This window comes from Hirundo rustica, chromosome Z (assembly GCF_015227805.2).
Source record: "Hirundo rustica isolate bHirRus1 chromosome Z, bHirRus1.pri.v3, whole genome shotgun sequence".
NCBI classification, from domain to species: Eukaryota; Metazoa; Chordata; class Aves; order Passeriformes; family Hirundinidae; genus Hirundo; species Hirundo rustica.
Genome location: NC_053488.1, coordinates 18,792,495 through 18,810,462, shown reverse-complemented (window position 1 = coordinate 18,810,462; position 17,968 = coordinate 18,792,495). Strand labels below are relative to the sequence as shown.

General features: G+C 42.4%; 1 protein-coding gene across 1 annotated transcript; it reads left to right on the top strand.

The window, feature by feature from the left end:
- The first annotated feature begins 1,440 nt into the window (after positions 1-1,440).
- IL7R (interleukin 7 receptor) lies at positions 1,441-17,470 on the top strand. Its single transcript, XM_040090131.1, has 8 exons — positions 1,441-1,559; positions 6,370-6,508; positions 7,785-7,939; positions 8,558-8,712; positions 10,398-10,575; positions 11,399-11,489; positions 13,331-13,406; positions 14,738-17,470. Exons 1-8 carry the CDS (start codon positions 1,469-1,471, stop codon positions 15,239-15,241), a joined length of 1,389 nt encoding a protein of 462 aa, XP_039946065.1. The 5' UTR covers positions 1,441-1,468; the 3' UTR covers positions 15,242-17,470.
- The last annotated feature ends 498 nt before the right edge of the window (positions 17,471-17,968 follow it).

Here is a 17,968-nt window from a genome sequence, read left to right as displayed (position 1 = left end):
GTTATTTCCTTGCAAACAAAAGAGCTGATGTGGCTTCCATATTAAGTCTCCTTATTACAGTGTCATCATTTTTCTTTTTGCTTGGGCATTTTTACAAACTTTACCCTCATCTTCCTTTACACCTCCAACCTGAAGGTTTTTTTGGAGCAGCCAGGGCTGTGCCAGAGCTTTCTCTTCTGTTTTGGGCCCTTAGCTCACCCGTAGCTAGCCACATCAGTCAGCCCTGTGCACGGCTCTGCTTTACACTCTAGTATGCGTCAGTGTATTCAGCCACGGAAAGGGTTCAAAGGAAAATCTGACACCTCTTTATCTTTGGCTTCCCACATTTGCTTTGTCCAAAGCCTGAAAAAACGTGAGATGTGCCACTTTGCTCTCGGGAACCAGGTTTTGCAGGATTAGTCTTTTAAATCACAGGTTTTTCTGGGTCAGCATAGCCTTATGTGGACTTCATAGAATCACAGAAGATTTGGAGTTGAAAGGACCCTTTGAAGATTCCCTTGTTCCAACCCCCCTGCCATGTACAGTGTACCTTCCACTAGACCAGGGTACTCAAAGCTGGTCTTGTACACTTCCAGTGATGGAGCAGACAGAGCTTCTCTGGGCAGCCTGTGCCAGAGCCTCATCACCCTCACAGGGAATAATTTCTTCTGCATGCCCAATCCAAATCTACATCTACCTTCTTTTATTTTAAAAACATTTCCTCTTGTTCTGTCACTACAGGCCTTGGTAAATAATTTCTCCTCATCTTTCTTATAAACCTCCTTTACTTACTGAAAGGCCACGATAAAATCTCCCCAAAAGCTATCTCTTCTGTGAGATGAGCAACCCCAATTCTCTCAGTCTGTCTGTGCAGGAGGTGTGTTCCAGCTCTCTCAGTATCTTACTGGCTTACTGGCTTCCTCTGGACTTGATTCAACACGCCCCTGTCTTTCTTATGTTGGGGCTGAATGGAGTGCTCCAGCTAGGGTCTCACAAGAATAAAGAATCACCTGATGGCAGGGCTGCTTTTGAATCTGGTAAAGAACAAAAGCAATTATACTTTCATACTTAATGTTTAATACCTGGAAGATTTTTCTCCCTTGGACCTGTGCACTTCTCTTGGGAGCAAAGTGGGTGCCGGGACTAAACCATGCTCTTAGGGAGATCAACAGCACAAATCACGCCCGCTGAGTCAGGAGCACTGACCGTGAAACATGCTCCCTTTCCCACTGGGCTTTACCAGGCTTGCCCAAATGAGTTGGTGGTCTGATCCAGAACGTGCTCAGTCCAGGAGCGGGAAGCTGTTTCACAGTAAAAGCTCGGCAGTTATCTTTACTTTGGCTTCCTGCCTGCTGCCACCAACCCCGCTGTGCGTAGGCATGTTTACATTTCCCCTCGCTGGCGGGCCGTGGCTCTGCTCGGGGCCGGCTATAAAGGAGCGGTGCGGGTTTTGCACACAGCCCCACTGCACACATGCAGCGTGCTCAGGATGACACAGCCCAGTACTGTACTGAGCATTTTCGCCATGCTCCTTCACACCACTTTTGGGGAAAGTGGTTGCACCTCAGCAGACGGTGATGGTGAGTCATTTCATCTTCATCTTTCCACTCATGTATGATATTGAAAAACCTAAGAGCTCCAGAACGCAACTGTGTGATTAAATACATTTGTGTTTTAACTTCCAATCTCTCTTTAGTGCCAGTGCCTTAGGTGGAGCTGGCAGAGACCTAATTAATTTAATGCCCAAATCTGCTGTCCTTATAACATTCAAATCCATATGAAATAAGGGAGACAATAACTGTATGCACAGGGCATGCAGTGCCAGACCCATTAATCCTTGTTGTAGCTGGTGTTCATGTGGGAACTTATGCCTGGGAACAGTGATAACTTCATCCTTTTGCAGCCCATAGCTGACATTAGAGATGGGTGAGGTTCTGGCTTCTTTTGCTCTTGCCAATCTCCTCTAAATAAAATGTTTTGATGTAACTCAAACTTGGCCCAAACTGTTCCATTTCAAAAGTCAGACTTGCACGTTTTCTTTAAGCAGTTTCATCAGCTGTAGCTGGGATATTGTCCCAGTCTCCCTTGTAGCATGGCTGATGCAGCAACTCAGGCAGGGGATTCTCACAGCACATCACTAACAGCCTTCATCTTCTACACAGCAAGTAATTATAAATTAACAACACTTTAAATTCAGCTTTATTGTAGACTTTTTGATCTCATTTAGAGAAGTGAAAATTACTTAGTAGTATCAAGATCAAAAATATATATAAGCAGAATATAAAAACATAATAAGCAGAAATAAAATAACAGTTTCAGGCTGCTATTCCTTTTCTCAACAGGGAGATAAAAAATTTTAGAGATTAGAGATTCAGTCCCAGATCTGCTAAACTCTTATTTGTAAGATACTAAACCAACAGCAATGACAAGAGTTTGTGCACTGAAGGACATGGGCTATCACTCAGTTACGGGAAGGTTAAAGCTCAATTGTCTGAGAAAAAAAGAGCTTTCAGGTTTTAGGAGGAGGCTGGTTGTGTTCTTATGCTGTCTCTCACTTAGGGAGTATAATTTTTCCCTGGGTGTTATGTATTTTAACACATGTATCCAGACAGTTGTACATACGTATGTATGGATGTAGACAGGATATTCACAATAAGTTTTTCATTAAAAGAAAACAGAGACTGGCTCAGAATTGCATCTAACCACACTGGGGTTTTTCTTTGCCATGTATTCATACAACTGGCAGCTGTTTAGAGCCAGCTTCAGAAAGCAACTATGGTGAGGAATGTTCAATGCTAGTGATTTATTGTTAGTGTCACTGAAATCTTCAGGGCTTCCCAAAATCAGGTGTGTTTGCAAAAATCAGGTATGGTCAGACCTTTGCTAACATGAGTAAATCATGATTTCCTTATACATGAAGACAGATTCAGAAAATTCCCGCTGAGCAATTAGCAGCTTTTATGACTTCTTAATGAATCTCCTGTGTTTGGCCAACAAACTAAGTAATCCAGGGTGAAATCACCCATGATGGATATTTGACTTTCACCCTTCACCTCTCTGATTTGTCCTGCCTCCTTACAAAGTGCCAGTAGCCAACTCACGCACGAAGTTGGCCTTATGGCCACTCCTATGGGCAGAGGAGGAAAGAGCTAATTGCAGCACTTGCCTCCATCTCCTCCTCTCTTCTGAGCATCAGATTGCCTACCAGTTGCTGTCTCCCAGCTAGGAAGAAGCAGAGAAGATCCCCAAAAGGCCTCAGAAAGCTACAGGCAGAGCTAAGCAGGGGCAGGCAGGGAGGGTGCAGGTGGCATGGGAGGCTCATGGGCAGGGCACTCTCAGTGGTCCTCCTACCCACACTTGTAGGGTTTCTCCAGCACTTAAACTGTTGTGACTAAAACAGGTTCTGCCTGAACCACATCAGTGCTAGAGTCTCACAATTACTCTGTCCATAGAGAGCCAGTGCTTACCTGTGCCCTTGGTGTTGCACGTTGCTGGAAGTCCTGGCAGCTCTAGGGCATAAAGCCTCTGCTAACATCCTTTTCTCCTAAACCACGGATTCCTTCTGTGGTTTGAACCATCCTGCTGGATGCTTTCCAAACCCAAGAGAGAACCATTTCTGTGAAGGACCTGCCATGACTGTAGCTATGACAGCTGTTTTTATCTCAGTTCAGAAGCGCTCCTTCCCAAGCTCTGCCTTGATTTCAGCAGAGCCAGGTTCATGGCTCTGCCTGTCTGGCCTTCTCACAGCAAATATTACAATAGTCTTGTGAATTTTTAACTGAGTGAAGAGTCCTTAGCAGTATGAGTCATGTCAGACTCACCAAAACTATTCACATAGCAAAGACATTTGTGCGTGGCGGTTCTGAGGTTTAAGGCAGACGTGAGGCTGAGATACGTGCATACTTATGTCAGACAAAAAAACTTAGCCAGCCCAAGGAAAAATGATAGCAGAAATAGCATCTCAAGCTGCTTACTTAACACTGTTCCTGAGGTTTAATTATCATGTATTCCATGGTTATTATGTTATTTCCATGAATAAGGAACCATAAAATCACAACGTGGAAATTCAGTGTCTAAGTGATAAAGTCAGCTTTCCTTCCAGTGGGGCACCAAAGCTACTCTGCATTGGTTAAACCTTGAATGGCTGTTTGAACTGCAAGATTAATATTTTTTTTTTATTTTCATTTTTCAGCCAAACTGATGGAGAATTAATTCAAATGTCTGTAACTTTTCAGCAAATAAATAATGAATAGTTGAATTTTTTTTTTTTTTGATAAGCCATTTATTAATAGGATGATTGTCAGGGTTTTGAGCTGATGCAAAATCTGGTATATATAATTTACATATACAGAGATCACCAAGGAGGTTTTCTTTCACCAAAGAAAGGCAGATTATTCATCCTAACCTTTAAGTTTTAATATTGCCTTGAGTATAAAGCAAGTCTCCTGGCAGTTGCCAGTAAAATCTTGAGAGAGGCCTAGGATGTGATGTGTCTGTGAACATCAGCTTTGGGAGTGTATATCTGTATAAAATATGGTGGGTTATTTTCCTTTTTAAACAGATTCATTTCAGCTTACTTGGTATCCCCCAGATTTTGAATACACATATTTTTATGTACACACTTTTACCCACAAATATGCAACTGTATGTGGTACAAATATGCACCGGTATGTGTTACATATTTCTGTACAAGCATGCCTGCCCTTAGGGCACAGGGCTGCACTGGATAAGACTGTCACCTCTGTGAAAGTGCTGCAGGACTTGTAGAGTTGAGCTGAACTCTTTGGCTCTGTCTTTAATGTGATGGTTAAATACAGCAGCTTTGTGCAGGGTCTGCTTTATCTGCATCTGTGTGTGTCTGTCTCTGTCTCTGTGCTGCACCGGTTCTCCCCTCCAAGAAGCAACACTGGTAGGAGGACACTGCGTTTGTTGTCCTTCAGGGAGATCTGGGCTCCCTGAGCTGTGCTGAGAAGACTAGTAATAATTTCTTAGCACCAGCTGCTCATGGTGACAAACGGCCCGTAAATACTAGCTCGTCAGGGAGAGATCTCCCTGTGGGTTCTGGATTAGTGCAGCATCCTATACTCCCATTCCATCAAGGGAGCTGGTGGCAGCAGTTCCCTTCCTAGCCTCTGCCTGCACTGTTTTTGTGTGTTTCTCTGCATTTCTGACTGACTTCTGGATTTCTCTGACTCAAAATCTGACTACAGATGCAAGGGTTGACCATCATTTTCTCTGGGAGGGATTTTCCATTGGAAATTTTTCAATGGACATTTCCCCACTCCGTTTGTGAGTCTGAGTCAATGATACCCCACAGCAGATAGAAATAGGACAAGGAGGAACAGTTTTAAGCTGTCAGAAGAGAGATTTAGATTAGGTGTTGGGAAGAAACTCTATACTTAGAGAGTAGTGAAGCTCAGGAACAAGCTGCCTCAAGAAGTTGTGGATGCCCCATTCCTGGAAGAGTTCAACGCCAGTTTGGATGGGCCGCTGAGCAAACTGATAGAGTGGGTGTCATTCCTGCCCATGGTGGATGAAAGTAAATGATCTTTAAGATCCCTTCCAGCCCAAACCTTTCTTTGATGCTGTGATTATTTTTCTCACTGCATCAGGTGCCCCACATGGCAAGGACCTGGCCTAGGAATGTGTAGCAGAGGACTGAGCAGGGGATCAGGCATAATCCCTTTTCTCAGGAAAGAGTTTATCTATCATGACAGATACCCTTAACCATTGGTGAAAGGACTCAGAGGCATTCCTGCCCCTAGGATCCATTCAAGGGGTAATAATAATGACGTTATTATTATTAATAATAAATAAAATTATTATTATTACAATAACCCTTTCTCCATCTACTTGGCTGTAGTGAGTGAGATTGTATGAAATGGGGCTGAACTGGCATTATCTGCTAGAGAGGACTTCTCTCAGAAGTGTATTTTATGCATCAGTGGCTTCATACCTGGCAAGAATAGGATTTTAGAATTATGCTTTTAGTCAAATCATGATTGTGTTGTTAGTCATTGAAGCAAATTTGCAGGAAGCCATGCATTCTGTCAGAAAGTCTGAGATTTTCCTCCTGAGCCCAAATTCATGACATTTCAGAACGCTTTCCAGTACAATCAAAATACGGCTTAGCTGCCTCATGGCACCAAAATATTCTTGCAAGTGGGTGGACTTCACTGGCATGTATGGAGAGCAACCTTGAAAGGCGCAAACAGCTTTTAACTTAATTTTGGACAAGATTTGTCCACTTCTTACAGAACAGGTAATCAACAGGGTTGATTCTCTTTCTTTCAGGCAGCCACATGGAGAAACAACCTCCTATGCAATGGAGCTACAATTCAAATACACTCACAGGTTTACTTCAGTAACATCTTGTGAATATCTCCTTAGGGACTCTCGGGGATGATGAACCAGACAATTTTGACATTGATTGCTTCAGCCAGCTGGAAATTAAGGACTCCTTTAGCAGCCTGACCTGCAATTTCACTGAGCTGCCTTCCTACAATGCTAACCACACCCTATCTCTGTGGTAAGTGCTGTCAATCTGTCCCTTGGTAAACGCCTGGGAAGTGAAATGCTGTGCACTAGTGAGTCACGTTGCCACATGCAGGGAAACGGGCAGCAAAGCAAAATGCTGCTTCAGAGTGTTTTGCCAAGTTTGAGTACTATATTCAACAAAGAAGAGTAGTTTACTGAAGCAGAACATAGCTCCCTAATGAGGAAAAGAAAGAGCTGGAAGAGTCTCTAAAGGGGATAATAATATCTCCAATAATTCTGATCTTGCCTCTGTTGCCCTGGGACGCCTGTAATATAGATGTAGTCCAGCATGAATGGGGAGCTTTTTACTCTAATTTAAATGGTATTTTAAAAAATGTTTTTTGAAGACACAGATCCTTGCCACAGAAAATTCTCTAGCAGAAAGTTAATTTTCCACATCCAAGAAAATGTCTGCATCTAGACAAAGACAAAAACTCAGCTATTGTCTTTGCACACAGAGACATACAAGAAATACACTAAAACAACCACACAAACCCCCAAGAGTTATCAAACCCATCAGTCATCTCCACTTCCTATCAAGGCCTTGAAACTCTTTCCACCTTCTTTTTTCACTGTTGCACCAAGCTGAAGATCAGATTTTGTTTCTTGAGCATACGGATCCTTTTCCCTTTTTCTATTTTTCCTGAAACTGAAAGTTGTGTGGCAGCCAAAAAAAGAAATGGATATTTTTTTGTAAATCTTTATATACTAGTCACTAAATATTTCTTTTTTTTTTTTTTTTTCCTCATAGTTTATTAGAATTTTTCTATTTTCATGGGATTTTGACTGAAGTTTTATGGCAGTTCTCAAACATGGGAGCCACAGAAATGGAAAAAAGCACTAAAACTGCCATGTGATTTCTTCATGGGCAGGCTGATCCTCTATTTGCTGCCACCTAAGTCAAAGGAAATTTCCATTTATCTTCAAAGAACATCAAAACACATTGCCCTATATTTAAATATAGTAGTGGTAAGGTAATTTTAAAGATGCAAATATTTTAATACATACACCTCCAATGAAATAATTGTATTTTTTTCTCAAGAGCTCTATGACGCTTAATGTGATTTATGTCACTTTACTATTGTTCTCAGGGACCACAAGGAAAAACACTATCAATCTCTCCAACTCCTTATTTGCATTGCATTATTTCTTATTTCACATGGAGTCTCACTTCAGTGAGATGAGTGAAATGAGCAAGCAGGATACATAGTAAGTAGTCAAGTCATATTAACACTGAGAAGAAATTGTCGTGTCACTTTGGCCAACAGTACCAAGGAAGACAACAATTATGCCTGCTCTGACATGAAGAAAAAGGAAGATGTATTCTTCTTACAATTCATTGATATACTCTCAAGCAGAGATGTTTGCATGTACTCTGAGATGAAGAGAAGGGTCTGCAGGAGTCTGGTTGTAACTGACATTGGTGAGACGCTTAACATTTTGAACATTTTTAAAGTTATGGGGGTTACTGGGGAATAAACTGCCCAGCACAAAGCCTGAGGGTCAATCTGGATGACATAAAAGCAGCATGAAATGTCTTCTTAGCAGGGCATGTAGCCTGGATTGGGGTGTCATCAGAGTGTGGTGTTTCCCCTGCTTCAAAGACAGACATGATTAACCTCCATTCAAAATGTGAAGAGGAATTCAGGCTGATTGTGACACTGCCTGGACTGGGACATAGACTGAATCCCATCCATGGCTGAAGAAGCTGCTCCTGAGTGTAGATGACCTGCCAAGCAGGGGTATTTTGTTCATCTCTGATGAGGGACTGTGCAGCTTAGGGACTGTCCACCCCATAGATAGCATGAATCAAACTACTTCTCTAGCAGGTCAAAACCAAGCCCAGGGATCTCAGGATCAGGGTGTAAGGATAAGCTGGGGCTCAGCATGAGGATTGCCTAACTCGAGACAGCTCTTCCTCAAGACAGGTCACCCTGCAGGGCTGTAACTTGAAGCAGACTTTTTTTACATTTCAAACTCTGTTTATTTTCTAGTAACATTATTCTGCTCCTGTTGTATCCTGGTTTGTTATTATTTGCAGTTAAGCCTGAAGTACCATTCGCTATAAATATCACATATGAAAGAGAGGCAAATGAATATCTTATTCGTTACTGTACACCACACTCAAGGAAGAAATACCTAAAGGACAAATTAGTACACCAAGTAGCCTATCGGCAGAAAGAAGGTCCTTGGAAGGTAAGTGGTGATGTATTGGTGTGCTTACACTGATTTCCAAAATTAAATGCTATCAAAATTACCTGTATCATGTAAAAATGATCAAATCTGCATTTCTGCAGATCTCCATCTGAAAACTTGGAAAGGCCCAATATTTGGCATTTGGAAATTTCATCAGTCAAAAGAGGCATTCATTTGGGGTTTGCAGTGGGAATAGAAAACATAATGTGTTGAACCATTCAAAGTTTTCTGTGGTGATTTTGCTGTTATTTTCTGTGCTCAGCAGTCAGCAAAACCTCATTACTTATTTTGCAAGTTTCTTCGCATCTCCTTTTCCACTGAATGTTTCCAGACCTCCAATACAGTCCTGCAGTTCTCCCACCCTCAGGCTGTCTGAGGCTGCAGCTGCAGGTCTGACTAGGGCTGCCCAGCTCCAGGGATCTATGTCCCCTGCCACCAGGGCAGCCATGCAAAAGCTAGTCACAAAGCATAGATTACACCTGAGTTTTACAGAGGGAACAGTGTTGTCCCCAAAAATCAGATTTGTTACCTGGAGTGCAACAAACCACTAATTAAACACTTGAGAGAGACATTGATTGTTCCAGTTGCACAAGCATGGGTGCTCCATAGTATTCCACAAATCAACCACACCAACTATTAGTAAACAATAGTAAAACTAATAGTAAAACAAAATGTTTCACTCTTTATACATTTTAGCCAACAAACTAATTAGTGTTCCTTGACCATAAGTTACATAGTTCTCTAATTAATTAGTGTTCCATCTTCTATCAGTTAGTGATTCTCTCACATCTCATGCCATTTAGCCTGCAGGCTCAGTCTTTGTCTTCTCTTGAGTTAGTGGCATGATCTGGTGGGCCATGAGCCAGCAGTCATGATCTACTCCTGCCAGAATTACTTTCTACCCAGTTCAGAGCTGATTCAGCACAGTCACCAAGTTGTCTTTATTAGTTTCTTCCTTATCTTGGGGGTTCTGCCAAATGTCCTTGATTATGGCCCAAAACCTCTGCACTCTTTGTGTCCATTACCATCACTACATCCTTCCCAAGCTTTGTTAACCTTCTCCCAGGTCCCACATCATCAAAGCATGCCAAGACCCAAACCTTAACAAGGCAGTTCTACTCACAAGTAATTTATTTTTCTAACACCTAGCCATCACTTAGAGCTTGCCTATTAACTGCTCTCTGTTTCACAGATTAAATTGCCCTCGATGTTGATTAGACTGAAAATATACAAAGATCAATCACCAAAGAACTTAAGGGAAAAAGAAAATTGATTCAGGCAGCAAAATACATTGAAATGGAGAGCACCGGAGCTGCACTGCAGGATTTCAGCTTCTTCCCTGTAACTGCCCTCTCAGACATTTGTCTTTTTATGCTGCAAAAATGTATTTTTTCCCCATTTCTCCTCTGAGGCTTTTCAGGGAAGCAGTGTCAGCTGCCACAAAGCACAGTTAATACTCACAGCTGTTTTCCATAAAGCTTTTACCCGGCATTTGTCTCTCTTCTCAATACTATCTGGATTACTAGGCTGATGCCCTGATAAGCACCTGTGTAATAGCTAGAGAGATGGAATAAACAGCACCATATTTCAGGGATGCACCTGATCTCACATATTTTGATGAACTTGAGGATGACTCTCTATGCCTGCTGGAAAAATAATTGTAATTTTTGTGTGTGTGTGTTTAGACGATAGAGTCACCATACCTTCAGATAAAATTGCTGGGGAAAAACCTGGAAAATGAAGTATCGTATGAGGTGAAAGTACGTTCTCAGCCCAATGGAGATTATTTTAAGGGCACATGGAGTGAATGGAGCACTTCCAAGAGCTTCAGGACAACAAGAGAGCAGCACTCCACAGAAAGCTGTAAGGGCTGAAAACACTTTGGTCCTTCTGGAGGAAGGCAGAGCTGGGGATCTGGGCTCCCTAGACAGCCTCAGCAGCAGCAGGGATGAGAGAATGGGGAGGGAAGAGCCCACAGCCACAGCAGGGTCAGCCCTCACAGACACAGGCATTCCAAGAAGGTGACTCACGGAGCAGCTGGGTTGCTCTGGTCTAGGGCTGGCTCTCCGTGAAGATTTAAATCTCACTCAAAGGCAATAAGGTCAGAGGAAATGCTGCCATGAGAGCATGAGGGTGTGGGTGCAGAGGGAGATGAAGGCTGACTCACTGCTTGCTGCTGGCTGGCTTGCCAGGAGAAGGAAGGGCTTGCATCAGGCATTTTGGGTAAGGCACAAAGAGCTGTGAAACGTGACCCATTTCAGGACCCTGGGCAGGGGTGTGAACATGGCACATGTGTGACTGCACATGGATAATCTTTGTGGTCTTTGAGTCCCTTCAGTCCCCAGGGGCACCTCAGCATTACGGGTGTTCAAAGTCATCTCTCTGCTGCTGTGAGGACACACCAAATGCTGGTTTCAGTGCACAGGAGGTGATAGCACACTTCAAGCTGCTTTAATCCAGTTTCTGAACCCAGCTCAAAGCGCAACCAAGTGCTAATGCTCTGGCAGCCTGCCATTTACCTCCTTCACAGAGGCAGGAGAAATGAGCCATTATATCAGCCCAGTGATAGGCAAGTGCAATGATTAGTGTTAATTCTTAATTTATCATCTGAAAAGACATCACTGTTATGGTGGCTTAACAGTGACACATTTATATGCATTGGCTGATGTTCTTTGTTTTCCTTTAGATAGCAGTGTGGTCATGGTTATATTCTCCATCGTTGGATTCATGCTGTCCATTGTTATGATTGCAATGATCGTAGTTTTTTGGGAAAACAGGTAATCTCTTTGAATCAGAAAAGGTGCTGGAACCCAAACCTGTTCTGACAGTCTTATTGCTTTCCCCGTTATACTTGTGAACTATTCTCTCTCCATCTCTGGAACTCTGTATCAAGCTGATGGCAAGCAAAGAGTAGAAATGAGCAGTTTAAGAGACAGTGTTGCAGGCAGAAGATGACCTGCCTCTTGGACCAGATTTCAGTCTTGAGCTCAAAACACTGGGACTTTTGATGAGTCGAAGTCACCACAAAAGACTTAAAGACTCAGTGTACCACTGGAGGCAAATATGTCTCACAAAGCAAAATCCAAAAAAGAAAGGGACCTGTGGTTTTTAGTAAACTCCTAAGAAATGTGGAAACAGCATGCCAGGGTGATGACCTCTTTCATTTGCACAGGCTGAGTCAGCAGGGTGTTTGCTCTGCAGTGTTTTCAGAAGCAGCAGAGCAGAGCCTTCTGCAACAGAGGCTTGATGGTGTCAGACACCAGCCTGGCCAAATCCTCTTCCAGCCAGTCATGAGGCGGGATCAGAAGTGGGACTAAGGATACGTTCATTACCCAAGCAGTCCTTGGTCTGCGTTAGGGTTTTTTCGTGTATCTGCTACACAGCTGTAGGTGGATAACTGTAAATATGTTTTTACTGACAAGGCTCACTAGAGCTGACAGCCGTAAGAAAATGAACAGATATAAAGATAATGTTTTGAAACTAGAATCTGGGAAGATAAAATCCAAGTTCAACTGTAGAAGATGAACTCCTTGCAAAAGCAAGACGGAAACTTGCCCAGGACTGTTCAACACCATTCAGAGCAGTCTGTCCACAACACCCAGCTCAGGAGAGGAAATTCTGTATGAGATGTTTTTTGGGACAACACTTGGGCAGTGCCAACTCCAGAGTAACACATGGGGATTACCTGGCCAAAGCTAGTTGGCCACAGCCATACCATGCAGCAAACAATTTTAATAATTAAACATTTTAGACACTGGAGTTATCTGCCCTAGTGCTTCTTTATTCAGAAGTATAGAGGTAGCTGAAGATTTCTCGTTCTTGCATTTTACTGTTACTGGGAACATGCAGGTCTCCAACTTTGCTACAAGTTTTGCTTATATAAAACTGCAGCAAAAACAGGTGAGACTTAATATTTCCATTTTAAAAAAGAAAAGGTTCTTCTACATCTGCATATACACAGCCACACAGACACATAAATAAGATTAAATATATATTCAAATACATGTAAAATTATAACACTGCAACAATTGAATATCATTTGGACAACATTCTCTAGGTGCATCATTGCTGAGAGTATCAAGCAGCGCCACATGAGAACATTGCTAATTAAGGGAGTAAAATGAGACCTGTGGAACAAGGCTACAGAACAGATGTCTGAAGCTCAGATTGCTGGCCAAGGATTAGGACAATAAGCCATTCTTTGAATTAATTGAACATGCAGAAGCAAGTATTAACAAATTTCCACTTTAACCACGGTATCTTCTTGCACTTGCAGAAAATTATCACTTACACAGAACCCTGTTAACACAGCTAGATGAAAACAAGCATCACACTCTTTGCCAGTATTATTTGCTGCATTTCCAGTACTTAGTGAAGGGTCTTCTTTTAACTGTGACAATTTGTGCACTCCAAAGAACAAAAGAACAATGGCTTTTTGCTGACCTTTACAGTTCCTCTTCTCTTGTCTGGTTTATTCTGAGGCTTCTCTGTCTCTATTCTGGATAATGTCAGCCAGCCCTAAGGCTTTGTGGGAACTAGTAAAAATGATGCAATATGAACCTCTGATAGCTCAACATAGTCCTCTTATGCTGCTTTTTGTCTACTGTTGCTATTTCAGGATCAAGCCTACTGTATGGCCAAACCTTTCTGACCATAAAAAAACGCTGGAACAACTATGCAAGAAGCCAAAAAATGTATGTTTTTCTACTTTTCTTTATACTTGAGTATAGACTCTTGGGGACAAAACTAATGCTCCTGAGAGACAATATGTGAATTTTCTGCATGAACTAGGACATCTTTCAGAAATTATTTCTACATTTCACTTAAGAGAGGCCACATTTGCTCATGCAGATGTCAGTCAAAGGTATGGAAATAACACATAATTGATCTACTGCCTGAGGTTTGACTTGTGAAAAGTAACTAGAGAGGTCTTAGGAAGTTGATGTATGAAGAAAGGCTGAATGAATTAAGTTTTTTAATAGAAGAAAAGGAAGCTTAGGGTAGGGAGTACTACTTACAAACTTCCAATACCTAAGGTGTATGTAGAGAGATGGGAAAGGTGCTCTCACCACAAGGCTTGTGGTGACAGGACCAGAGACAGCAAGCATTTGCTGCTTCAAGGCAAACTTCTTCCAGATACGAGGAAAGAATCTTTCTAGTGAAAATAATTAAACACTCTAGCCTGTGTTTAGGCCTGCCACTGCCCAAAGACAAGGCAGGTTATCCTTTAGGAGTATGCTAAAGGCTTGGCTTGATAGGACTCTGAATAACCTAACACAGGTCCTGCTTCTGACAGATGGTCGGACTCCACAGTTCCTTTACAACCAAGGTGCTTTGGTGATTCTATGAAACTGTGATCATGGGGCTGGATGGGGACCTTTTGCAAACATCCCTGGTGATATCCATGTACCCTGATATGGCCAGCAGTATTGTTCATACATCATGCAGTATATGAACTGCTTTGCCAGTCAAAAGCCAGATGGACAAGAAAGTCACTGGTTCTGTTCACTCCAGGTACATTAGCATGTTCTTAATTTCATAGGAGGCCTAACACAGCTCTCCTAGCCCCTGTGCTCTCCAGTTCATGAATTCCTAACGTGTTTCAGGAAGTCGTGGCAAATTTTTACTTCACTTGCTGCTAAATTAGGAAGGTAAAACTGAAAGAAACCACCTGAGTGGGCACACTCCTTCCTGTGAAAATGGCAGGCATGAGATAAATGTGTGTCTCAGAAAAGTCTCTGAAACACTGTATAGAGCATAAAACACTCTCCAGGGGTACTGCCCAGAGGAGGACACAGGATAGATGAAGTTAAAAGGGAAAGAGATTTTCAGACATGTGATAATTTATTCTGTGCTAACCTAGGGTTACATCCAGAGTTAAAGAAATAGTAAATACCCTTCTAAAACCAAATAAATAATCAAAATTATTTATCTTTTTTATCTTTTATTTATCTTTATTTATCTTTTCTCTTTTCTCTTAAACTACCACCCACTGCTGACTAACTGTGTTCCCTTTGCTGCACAGAATTTTGATATAAGCTTTAACCCAGAGAGTTTTGGTTATGTTCATATCCATAAAGTGGACGGCCTTTGGACAAAAGCTGAACTGGAAAATTTTCTGCAGCCATCGCTTGCTCCAGAGACAAGCCTTCCAGAAAAATTCAGGAATGGATCAGACCTGAAAATTATCCCTGCGATGGCAGACAAAAACAATGTAACCCTGCTGGTGTCTGACAAAGGAGTCTGGCCCGCTGAAGCCCTGCACAGGCTCCTGGGCACCAGCCAGTTTGCAGTCACCGAGGGCAGCTGCAGCTCCAGCATGTATGAGGTTTGCCACGGCAACAGGGTGCCCCTGCACAGCGATGGTTTCAACCTTTCTTCCATTTGTTCCCTGGATCCTTCTGGCCAGCCCTATCCAGAGCCCCTAAATGACAACACTGTATCCCAGATGCTGCCTAACAGTGACATGAGATCACCAAACAATGAGGAAGCCTATGTCACAATGTCCAACTTCTACAAAGTTCAGTAAATCTCACAAGAATTACAGCATGCATTTTTTTTCTCTACCACAAGAAGGATACTGAAGCTTTCTGGTTTTGTTTTCCTATACCCTGTGAGTTCCCACCTCCCTCGCACACTCTGCTCATGGTGCAATGCTACACCTGCAGGGAAGTGGGTTCTCCTGCATTCCAGTGAGAATTAGCCTATCACAGCATTCAGTATGCTGCTAGCAGTCATCACTGCAGGAGAAATTAAATTTGATCAACCTGATTTTGATCCTCAAATCTGATTAATCCAGAGCAGTGACAATGCAGTCCCAGCTGAAGATCACAGCATGTCTCGTAGAAATTAATGAAGTCTTTCATTACCCTCTTGGTTAAGCTCTTATTAATATCTTAAGTCAAGCTCTTATTACTGCCTTAGCAAGAAATATGGCAATAAATAGCTTTTAAATAGACCCAATCTCTTTTAAACACCGGTAGGTCAAGACTAATTCCCCCACCCCCAGTCAGTTAAAAGACAAAAAGATAGAGTTGTTGTCAAGTATTAGGTGCCTGGGGATTCAGGAGCTTGAGTACCACACTGACAGTTAGCTGAGTGCCCAGCAAAAATATTACATGGGCCCACCTGAGGGACATGTTTCCTGAGATGAACTTAGTTTTTGGTTTGGGGTGGTTTTTTTGTGGGTTTTTTGTTTGGGTTTTTTTTGAGATGCAAATTAAAACAAAGCAAACCCCAAATGCCACTACTTCGTGCTTTTGGCAAAGATTTGTCCTTAAGCCAATTACAGGATCCACAGGTACTTCTGCTAATACTTTTGAGGGTTTCAACATTTTATGTACCAACTAGGTGAAACAAAGTCCTTTCTCTTCCTAGAAGCTGAATTAGGTCAGTAAATCGCATGATGCTGTCTTTTTCTGCAACTCTTATGCAATTATTAGTGTAGCATTCCAGAGTGCCTTCCATTCTAGAGGCTGGTCTGACCATGTTTTTTTACTAGCATTATTCCCAATATCTGTGACTGTGCACAAATACTGTGAATTTGGACAAACAATGTTCTCATGTGACATCTGACATAGGAAGATGGATGGATCCTGCCAGTGATCAGAAGACCTAATTTGTTTTGTTAATAACTTATAATTTTCCGGAGATTTGTTGTTGTTGTTGTTTGGTTTGGTGGTTTTTGTGGGGGTTTTGTTTGTTTGTTTGGGTTTTTTTTGCATTGTGACTTTTTTTCTTTATAGTTTTACATTTGTAATTTCTTTTTTACATTATGGCTGAGCCACTTCACAGACCTCCTTGGATGCTGCATATTCTGGAGCACACAATTGGAGATAAAGCTGCTACAGCCACATGGTTGCGTGACAGCAAAATGGTGTGGCCATGGGACATCCAAGCTGCTTTCTTGCACTCTGGACTTGGGGTTCACCTCATTGTGCAGTCTCAGTTACTCTAGTTCTTTTAAATTCTCCTTTACCTAGTTATATTCACACTCCCAGAGCCTAAGGGTGAAAAGAGTACTCTCTTATCCTCAGAGGATGAGACGCTCAGATTTGTTCTGACTGGTAATGGTCACAAAGATGTTGCAAAACCTCAGCTGCTTCCATCTGCTTCTGCCAAGACAGCTTGGTGCCACCAGAGCAGCAGAATGAATCAGATCACTGAACATCTCTTGTGGCCTTGTTTCAAGAATATATGGCAGAGAGTGGGGCTTGCATTAAACTCAGTTGCTTGAATCAGAATTTAATGCTGCAAGAGACAGTACAAGCCAAACAGCAATTCTGGACCACATCAAGCCAAAACCAGCCTTCCCAAGGCAGCACTCCACCTCCTCCACCTCCACCCAGCGCCAGGGAAACAGCTACTCTGTGCAAAGGGGTCTCTGATTTGGCTCAGTGACATTCTACAGAATGGTTTTTATTGCTGTTTACCACCAGATGAAGCATTAATTGATGCAAAAGAAAAAGACCAAAGCCCTGGGCATCCATTTGCTTTATAGTGCTTGTATTTCTTTCAGAAAGAGCTGCTGATAATGCTTATACTGTGAGAACTTGCGCAGTATGACTGTAGATACCAACAGTCTATACTGGAATGATACCCTCTTCCAGTAACACAGTGACAAACAAAAAGGGGATAGAGGGAGAAGCAGAAGCACATCAGGAAAATCCTCTGCAATGTGTGCTCTTCTTCCTTTAATTTTTTGTAATTCTGTAATGCATTTTTTGGATGTATGCAGATAAAACCACTTTCAGCTTTGTTTTGGAAAAAAAAATAAAGCCAAATATGCACCAAAGCCAGAAACACCACAAGCATTTCCTGTCTATGACCAAGTTATATATAGACCATACACGAGGATACAGCCATGGTTATGCCTGGACAATCTGTCAAGTAGTTTCTTTGTTCTACATGACAATTTCTCCAGAGTGGTCCACAAATTCCCGTCTGCCTCAGAAATCACACAGGGGTTTTGCTCAATTTTCACACCCTGCATACGCTTCCTTTAGTTCAGCACAACTTTCCTTCTCCCCCCTTCTGCTTCCAGTGCTCTTACTCAGCTCCACACCCAGACCCAGCTCGCTGATAGTGGTTTCTCTGTAGCTGCTTTATGATACAGTGAAGCTGCCTGCTCCCTTCTGCCTTGCGCCCGTTGGGCTCCTGCCCCTCTCCCGCAATTGTGGTGCCACACAGATGCCCTCCCATCTTTGCTTTTCCCCTTGTCAATACCCAGCTCACGCAAACTCCTCTCCTGCACTAT